Genomic DNA, 9,430 nt, shown 5'->3' on the forward strand with positions numbered 1-9,430 from the left:
TTTAAAAAAAGAAGGAATATACAAAACTTATGTCAGTGTTTTAGCTTCAGGGAGAGGAGAAACCTGAATGAAGCCTTTTGTTTAACTGAACCTTAACATTAATACCCTCAGCCCACCTTGAGATGAGCAGCTACATTTCCAGGCAAGAACATTATTTCGCCTGGCCTCACCCAGAAGGGTGGAGACTCCTTTTGGCAGGCTGTCTTTTGGTAGCGGCAGAGAACACGCCCTTGTGAGAAGTATATATGAACCATGCTATGGTGCAAAGATTTGCTTCTTCCTTCTTGACCAAGCCGAGTAAGAGTTTGGGTCTGAACCTTCCTTACTTCTAGCCATGGCTACAAGCTATTACCAGAGCTCATCTGCTTCCTATGGTGGTGGTTTTGGTGGCGGGAGTAGCGGCTCCACCCGCATGTCCTCTATGCGAGTAGGATCACCCAGTCTTGGGGGAGCTGGTGGCCGCATGTCTGTCTCTTCTGCTAGGTTTGTATCTTCCGGAGCAGGAGGAGGATATGGAGGTGGAGTAGGAGGTGGCTTTGGCAGCGGTTCCTATGGACTTGTTTCTGGTGGAGGTGGTGGCTATGGTAGCTGCTTTGGTGGAGGCTTTGGAGGTGGTTATGGTGGAGGCTATGGTGGTGGCTTTGGTGGTGGTTTTGACTTTGTGGCCGGTGGTGATGGAGCCCTTCTTACTGGAAATGAGAAGGTCACCATGCAGAATCTCAATGACCGCCTGGCTAACTACCTGGATAAGGTGAGGGCTCTAGAAGAAGCCAATACCGAACTGGAGATCAAGATCCGAGACTGGCATCAAAAACAAGCTCCCACCAGCCCAGCCAAGGACTATAGCCACTACAACAAGACTATTGAGGACCTTCGTGACAAGGTAGGACTGATGATGCTAGATCGCTTTCTCAATGAACAACTTGCCAATGATTTTGTTAAAATGTGGAAATTTAATGATTAAATGCTAAATGTTTCGAGCTATTCTGTGAAAACACTAAAAAAATAAAATAAGGGCACATAGGAAGGAAAATATAACTGATAGTTTTTTAAAGGAGGAAAAAAAATGGAGACATCACACCAAACTAGCAAAAAGGTGATAATAATGGCTAAAAATAAGGTCAAACATGATGTAATATAAGCTGTTTATGGCATGGAAAGGCAAACACTATGGATCTTAATTCAGTTGTGTCAGCAGCTATTCAATGCCTATTTATTTTAGTAGCCTGGAGATAAGTAATACAGCATCCTTCATCTTCCTAGCAGGAAGTGCTCCACATGCTTAATGTGTGCACATAAAGCTGCTGGTGAAAAGGATAGGAGCAAGGCTAATTTGAAAAAAAGTTGACAGACTAATTTGGTGTACTTCTAGCAGTTATTTGAGATTACTTTCCATCCTATCCTGGAGACTCAGGATATATGAATAACTTCATTTTGATCAATCTCTCAGACCTGGAAATCTGTCATGAGTTCCAGATGTGTGTAGGCTTGATTGTGGTTTCTTTGAGATGCAGTAAAGACAATTCTGTACAAGTTTAGCAAGGCAGCTACATTGCTACTTGATGAAATGCATCAGAAATCGGTCGCAGGATTTGGGCAGATTTGCACCTGTCCTACATCACTTGATATCTCACGGCTAGATGACCAGTTGCTCATTTATGTGCAGCTATGTGCATGAATTGCCAGTATAAAAGCAATGGGCAAGGTGAATGGGCAAGCATTGAATCCACGGTGGCCCAATGTCACGTTCAATTAATTTGCAAGATCTTGCACCCATCAAGTAATAAACGTGTGTGTATAAATTCATGCACACTGGTTTGTGTCTACAATCACACTAAACTCCTTAGTGGTAATGAACTCCTTAGTGGTATTGTGGTTTTATTACTTGCTTCTTTTATTTGCTCACCACAAGTAATAAACAAATATAATAACAACTGGTTAAATTAGTCTGCTATAGTCAGACTACTGGAACATACTTACAGCTTGCCTACTCAAACTTGCCCCATATTAGGAATCATTCCCCAAAGATATCATTGATTAATATTCCTCTTTATATCATCTACCTCTGTGCAGTGCTGAGAAAATACAAGTGTTGTTCTCCAATATGGTGTTGTAAATGAAACTCCACCAAGAACAAGACCACACACATTTTACTTCCACTTCCAAATTGAAGGGGGGGGGGGGGAGGAACAGCTGATACGTTCTTAAGACAAAAATGAAACTTTTTTTTCAATGCATCAAGAGATCTCCTACTTTAACTCCTACCATTCTTCTTCTACCTGAAAATTTTGCTAGAAAACTTTCCTTTTGAGTTTGCTAAGGAAAAGGTGGCAGGTAGTTCTTGAAGGTGCTTTAGAGATGGGACACCCTGCTGTGGGAGGGGATGGAGACTTTTGACTTCTAGCTATATGGTTTTATGACAAAAACCTAGTGATGAGCAAAGAAACATCATACCATCATGACTTGTTTGAAGTTGAAATTTGCACATGACCAAGAATGAATTTAGGTTAGCTAATTTCTCCTCAGACGAATCTCCCAGAATTGTTTGAAGATGTATTAATTTAATTCCCAATTCATTCCTTCTTGGCCTTTGAATGACAACTACAAATCTGGATTAACTGTCATGCAAAGCAATCTTAAACAGAACTTCATCTAAATCTATTCAAATCAGTGTAATTCAAAGATGTTATTCTGTTTAGGACCACACTAGTGATCTCTTTACAACTTCCATAAATTGAATTGATATATTTGCACACAGCAATACCTTGCCAGTCATTAACATCTTTTTTTTTTTAATCTCCTCACTTCCATGGATAGATTTTTAATGCTACAACTGACAATTCAAGGGTTGTCTTGGAGATTGACAATGCCAGGCTGGCTGCTGATGACTTCAGACTGAAGTAAGTTTCTTCCCTTGCCTATTTCCCATTCCTCAAGGCCTCTGTCTCACAGAATGGGAGAAAGAAAAGGGCAAAGGGCAAACTAAAGGGATTTGGCAAGGAGAAACAAGTTAAAATTATCTCTCTGATGGAAGGGATCTTTATTCTTCCAATGAAGAAAAATTGTCTTGAGGAGGGGGGAAAAGGCTGATTAAGAAATACGGTCAAAGTTTATATTTATGTACTCGTCGTTCCCCCCACTTCTGAGTTTCTCATTTTTCCTCTCCCTTTAAAACTGGCAGATATGAGAATGAGCTGCATCTCCGCCAGAGCGTTGAGGCCGATATCAATGGTCTGCGCAGAGTCCTGGATGAGCTGACTCTGTCCAAATCTGATATAGAGATGCAGATTGAAGGGCTGAAGGAAGAGCTGGCCTACCTCAACAAGAACCACGAGGAGGTGAGAGAGAGAAAGAGAGAGACAGAGACAGGACAAGTCACACCCAGCGTTCTCTCTAAGCTCAGTTAGTGTGAACTAGCTCACAATTTTTTAGCCTCCAGCTCACAAAGTTTTGTCCCAGCTCAGGAAAAATAGCCCTAGAGCAAGCTAATTGATGCAGTAGGTCACAACTTTAATGTCAGTAGGTCACAACTTTAATGCCAGTAGCTCACAATAGGGTTGCCAATCCCCAGGTGGGGGCAGGGGATCCCCCGGTTTGGAGGCCCTCCCCTCGCTTCAGGGTCGTCAGAAAGCGGGGGGAGGGGAGGGAAATGTCTGCTGGGAACTCTGTTATTCCCTATGGAGATTTATTCCCATAGAAAATCATGGAGAATTGATCTGCAGGTATCTGGGGCTCGGGGGGGGGGGCTGTTATTTGGGTAGAGGCACCAAATTTTCAGTATAGCATCTACTGCCTCTCCCCCAAAATACCCCCCAAGTTTCAAAAAGATTGGACCAGGGGGTCCAATTCTATGTGCCCCAAAAGAAGGTGCCCCTATCCTTCATTATTTCCTTTGGAAGGAAGGAATTGAATAGGTGTGCCGTCCCTTTCAATGTGATGGCCAGAACTCCCTTTGGAGTTCAATTATGCTCGTCACAGCCTTGATCTTGGCTCCACCCCCAATTTCTCCTGGCTCCACCCCCAAAGTCTCCTGGCTCCACCCCCAAAGTCTCCTGGCTCCACCCCCAAAGTCCCCAGATATTTCTTGAATTGGACTTGGCAACCCTAGCTCACAAAGTAGAATTTTTGCTCACAACACTCCACCGCTAAGAAGGAACATTGTTCACACCCACATTTAGAATTTGGTTTTGGGATAAGAAACATGGGAAGTTCAACAAACATCTTTGGCTCTATATGTTAAAGATGCCTGAGCAAGACAAAATAAATAGTCCCCACAGAAGTAAATACTTGGTGGTCCATCAGCACCAGCTGCCATGTCACCAAATGGTGAGCATTAGTTTAATTCTGATGATAGTAACTATCTGTTTAAAAGCTGCTGGTAAATACCCAAAGGCAGAAATGTCTCCATCAAAATGGTGCCAGTCAGAATCTTGAGGTGAAAAGCATCATTGGTATCATTTGCTGGAGTGGAAAGATTTTTTCAAGCATATATTCTACTTATCAGTTTGGTGTAGTGGTTAAGTGTGCAGACTCTTATCTGGGAGAACCGGGTTTGATTCCCCACTCCTCCACTTGCACCTGCTGGAATGGCCTTGGGTCAGCCATAGCTCTCGCAGCTGCTGTGAGAGCCCTCTCCAGCCCCACCCACCTCACAGGGTGTCTGTTGTGGGGAAGGAAGGTAAAGGAGATTGTGAGCCACTCTGAGACTCTTCGGAGTGGAGGGCGGGATAGAAATCCAATATCATCATCATCATCATCATCATCTTCTTCTTCTTCTTCTTCTTCTTCTTCTTTTTCTTCTTCTTCTACCGTTCATCCTCTGTAAAACCCATTTATTAAGCAGTAGGCATGAAAAAGGTCACATTTACTTTGCTTGAGTTGGCTACCAATCCCAGCCAAAATCTGCGGGCCCCGGTGGACCCCTGCTTGGCCTTAGGTGAATATGACAGTTCCTTCAACTACACCAATTGCTGAAAAATAGAACTTGTAGCCATTTCTGGAATTCTCATTATCTCAATTTTCATCCCTCCAGATAATGAAAGAATACGGCAGTCAGCTGACCGGAAATGTCAGCGTTGAGATGGATGCCGCACCTGGAATCGACCTCACCAAAGTTTTGGCAGACATGAGAGAACAATATGAACAACTGGCTGACAAGAATCGCAGAGATTGTGAGGCCTGGTTCTTTGCCAAGGTGGGTCTTCCTTTCCTGATGAGCATGTTTGTTCTAATGCAATCCAAACCCTATTGCATTCTTCTGGTTGTCCCAGCCGGTGATCATATTGACTTGTGCTGTGTAATCCACCTTAAGTCTCAGTGAGAGAGGCAGGCTATAAATAATGTAAATATGTACAGAAAGCATTTATAGTCTTCAAACATATATCAGTTTTGTACCTATTTAACTATAATATTTTCTTCTTCTCAGGAATCCTAGGAATTGATAACAATTGAGAATTATCTGTTAGATATTCTCTAGTCCCACCTCACTGAATTCATTTCCAGAGTTGCCCAAAAAAGAAATGATTTTTAAATAATTTAAGCACGTAAATGAATATCTGATAACCACATCTTTATACCAAGATCCCCCTTTCTTTGCTCAATATAGACCTGTGACATTTCCCATCATGTTTACTTTGCTTTTTAATTCTTCCCTTCTAGACTGAAGAGCTAAACCGTGAAGTCGCCACTAACACAGAACAGATACAGACCAGCAAGAGCGAGATTTCAGAACTGAGGCGTACAATACAGAGTTTGGAGATTGAGTTACAGTCGCAGCTTAGCATGGTATGTTGCTACATCTTTCCTTTCCTTTTGTACCTTTAGAAGCTCATCGATTCCTAAATCTTTAGCAGCGAAGACACTTTTCTTGCTACTTCTTTGAATGGAATCCATGAATGGATAAAGAGCTAAAGAACAAAAATGCCAGGGTATGACCTATGGCACAGTTAGTTGACATTTCACCTGCCAGATAGGTAACATCAAAGATGTTGCTTACCATGCCTAGATGGTCATAAATAACCCAAGATTTCAGTCTTTAATACCTGGTGATCAATTCAAATTTTCTTGAAAGCTAGAAACAAGTTGCTTTTAAAGAAAGCAAGCTGATTCTCAGTGTTCTCAAGTAGAGATTACATCCTGAGGTGCATGGGGATTTGAATCATTCAGACACCAAGATTCTTTGATTATTTTTTCCCGTCATTAGAAAGCTGGCTTGGAAACTAGTTTGGCAGAGACAGAAGGCCGGTACTGTGCTCAGCTGGCTCAACTACAGAATATGATCACCAGCGTGGAGGAGCAGCTAGCAGAGCTGAGAAGTGACATGGAGCGCCAGAACTATGAGTACAAGATGCTCATGGATATCAAGACCCGCCTGGAGCAGGAGATCGCCACCTATCGCAACCTGTTGGAGGGCCAGGATGCCAAGTACGTAACTGGGCAACAATAAGAAAGGGCAGCAATAAAAACAGGACAGCCAATCAACTATTGAACTAATCTGAAATGCTGCTGATAATCTATGTATCTGTTTGTTTATCTATTTCAAATATTATGGATAATAAATTATCAATATAAAACAACAAGCTGTTAGAACAATCCCGTCTATGTAAAAACAGTATATATGTCAATAAAACAGATCTCAGACAAGAAGCAGACCATAAAACAGCTGAAAACATAAAACCCTAAATTAAAAGTCTGAGTAAAATGATACCCAAATAAGCCTCAAGGGGAAGGCACGGTGCCACCACAGAAAATGTCCTGTTTAGTTGCTACCTGCCTTACCTTTGCAAATAAGAAACTCTTAATAATAGAACACAAGTAAATGTTTGAGGCTTCACTATGTGGCATGAGAACTATGCTTCATTGATAGAACTGGCATACGTTTAATCTGTATTTTAAATAAAATTCCTCTGCAGACCAGATCTTCGTCTGAAGCATCCTCCTTCATTAGTCAGATCTGAACATGCCACCAAAAACGCCATTTTGAAAAATTAATCCCCAATACTGACAACTCCAGAATTAATTTTCAGCCCATAACAATGCCAAGTTGGTGTACATGGACTGGTAGTAGAGTACTGTCAAGTCACAACTGATTTATGACAACCCACCAGCATTTTCAATGCAAGAGATGAACAGAGGTGGTTTGCCTTTGCCCTACCTCTGTGTAGCAACCCTGGCCTTCTTTGGTGGTCTCCCAACCAAGTACTAACTAGGACCAACCCTGCTTAGCTGAGCTAGCCCCCAGAACACAGGAGTGCATATGTGTATCAGTAAAACACTACCAAAAAGGATCTTAATGCAATTGTGCATAAGATTATATGGATTGTTTTCCCCCATGTTTTATCAGTAGGCACACACATATTATCAACTGGTGAGGGAATAATCTGTTGTACTAAAATAAATGAAAACTATGGTTAACTGCCAATGTCCAGATCTGGAATTTATTAAGAAACTCTTCTTGTTAACACAACAACTGAGGGAGTAAAATACAATGCAGGGGCGGGGTGGGGTGGGGTGGGGTGGGGGTGGAAAAATAAAGAAACCGAATTGGGGGGATCCTCTCAACTCTAGGTAAAACTCAAAGCCAGTTTGGTGTAGTGGTTAAGTGTGCGGACTCTTATCTGGGAGAATCGGGTTTGATTCCCCACTCCTCCACTTGCACCTGCTAGCATGGCCTTGGGTCAGCCATAGCTCTGGCAGAGGTTGTCCCTGAAAGGGCAGCTGCTGTGAGAGCCCGCTCCAGCCCCACCCACCTCACAGGGTGTCTGTTGTGCGGGAGGAAGGTAAAGGAGATTGTGAGCCGCTCTGAGACTCTTTGGAGTGGAGGGCGGGATATAAATCCAATATCTTCTTCTTCTTCTTCTTCTTCTTCCTCATCACCACTACTACATCCTCTAATTATTACTTACTCTATTTCCCTCCTTTCTTTTACAGAATCCCCGGATGGTCTCCAAAAGATGGTAAGGAAGAATTCTACTTAGATATAAAGGGGGGTCTGGGCAGGCTCCTTATTGAAAACACTATTTTTATGGCAGGAGCAGGATTTTAAAATCCTTCCAAGAAAGCTAAACACATTACACGCTCTAAGGAGAGAGCCAGAAATTAAGGAACTTATCTGGATGAAGAAGCTGACCCTCATTGTTTTAGCTGGCGTAGATTGTCAAATTCAGAAAACCCCAAAAGATACAGAACATCTTCTTGCTCAGCTCCCTTCTGTTAGCATATTAAGCACATATTTTCATACTAGACTTCATGAAAATCATGCCTCAACCGCACATTTTTTTCTGTAGTCCAGACTACTTGTTTCAAGTTCTAGAAATCAGTAACTGACATATAGAGTGTAAACAGGACACAAATTTAATCAGGGCCAGGCCAAAGCTTTTGGAGGCCTTTAATGAACTATGGTTCCACCTCCCACATCAATACGGATAAAAATGAGAAGTTTACAGATAAGTTAATTTTTAATAGAGAAAAGAAATTCACCTCTAGCTAAATCGGCACCCGAGGTGATTGCCGAGTTTACCTATATGGTTGACGCAGCCCTTGAATTCAATGCACATCCTCAGCTGGTATGCAAGAACGGTACCAATTAAACAAGCAGAGTTTAAAGACACAGAAAGGGTGTTGTTGTTTTTTTAAAGCAATTTTTTCTCAGTGTATAGATGGAAGCAGGCATCAGAGCAACAGCCAGCACCTAACTGGAAAATAACTGACTGAAAAATGGACAAGCTGGCATGCTATTAATGGAATCAGAAACTGTAGAAACTATTTAGGCTAGTGTGCTGTCACTGCACAGCAATGGGTTCAGTGGCCTCCCATCCTACCTAATAGTTCTGTTCCTTCTTTTTCCCCAGCATCCCACGGTGGAGGTAGTGTCACCTACGGTAGCACTAGTAGCTACAGCAGTGGCGGCGGCAGCATGACCACTTCTGGCAGCAAAGCGCGTGCTGGCAGTGAAGAAAGGAGATACTGAATCTTCTGAAAACTACATCCGTCCGTCTCCTGGAAAACAAGCATTTTCAGCATGCACACAAATTGCTCTAAGAAACATCCCTTCTGTTGCCCAAGAGTGCCTTGGCTTGGTCACTTCCTTAACGGCACTTTCTCACTGGCTTTGTCTTGCTCATCAACGTAGATGCACTGCTGTGTAATGCTTTTGATAATAAAGTTTCTTTTCAGGCTTTTTTGCAGATAAATATTTGTCAGGTCTTTCTGTTATTTATTTCACTAACCAGAATTGTTTTGCAAGGTGGGCCACCCATTTTGTCAAACATCCAGTGCAATCCAAGAAAGTGATCAGTTCAGTTGACTGAGGTATGGGGGTCAGCAGAACTTTCTTGATACTTTGGCATTCTAGAAACTGGGAGATAGTAAGATCCATGTCATCTTCTGGACCCCATTTCTTCCCTAGAGCTCCTCTGCCAGCTGATAACCT

At 42.4% G+C, this 9,430-nt stretch overlaps 1 protein-coding gene across 1 annotated transcript; it reads left to right on the top strand.

Moving 5' to 3' along the window:
* The first annotated feature begins 265 nt into the window (after positions 1-265).
* LOC132584273 (keratin, type I cytoskeletal 13-like) lies at positions 266-9,176 on the top strand. The gene is made up of 8 exons (XM_060256122.1): positions 266-883; positions 2,818-2,900; positions 3,182-3,338; positions 5,033-5,194; positions 5,659-5,784; positions 6,203-6,423; positions 7,930-7,955; positions 8,850-9,176. The coding sequence occupies exons 1-8, from the start codon at positions 335-337 to the stop codon at positions 8,966-8,968; spliced, it is 1,443 nt and encodes a 480-aa protein (XP_060112105.1). The 5' UTR covers positions 266-334; the 3' UTR covers positions 8,969-9,176.
* The last annotated feature ends 254 nt before the right edge of the window (positions 9,177-9,430 follow it).

Source organism: Heteronotia binoei, chromosome 15, assembly GCF_032191835.1.
Source record: "Heteronotia binoei isolate CCM8104 ecotype False Entrance Well chromosome 15, APGP_CSIRO_Hbin_v1, whole genome shotgun sequence".
In the NCBI taxonomy this organism is placed as follows: domain Eukaryota; kingdom Metazoa; phylum Chordata; class Lepidosauria; order Squamata; family Gekkonidae; genus Heteronotia; species Heteronotia binoei.

Coding starts and splice junctions, on each gene's coding strand:
- LOC132584273 (XM_060256122.1), top strand. CDS start 335: ATGGCTACAAGCTATTACCAGAGCTCATCTGCTTCCTATGGTGGTGGT. Junction 884..2,817: donor TTGAGGACCTTCGTGACAAG/GTAGGACTGATG, acceptor TTCCATGGATAG/ATTTTTAATGCTACAACTGA. Junction 5,785..6,202: donor TACAGTCGCAGCTTAGCATG/GTATGTTGCTAC, acceptor TCCCGTCATTAG/AAAGCTGGCTTGGAAACTAG.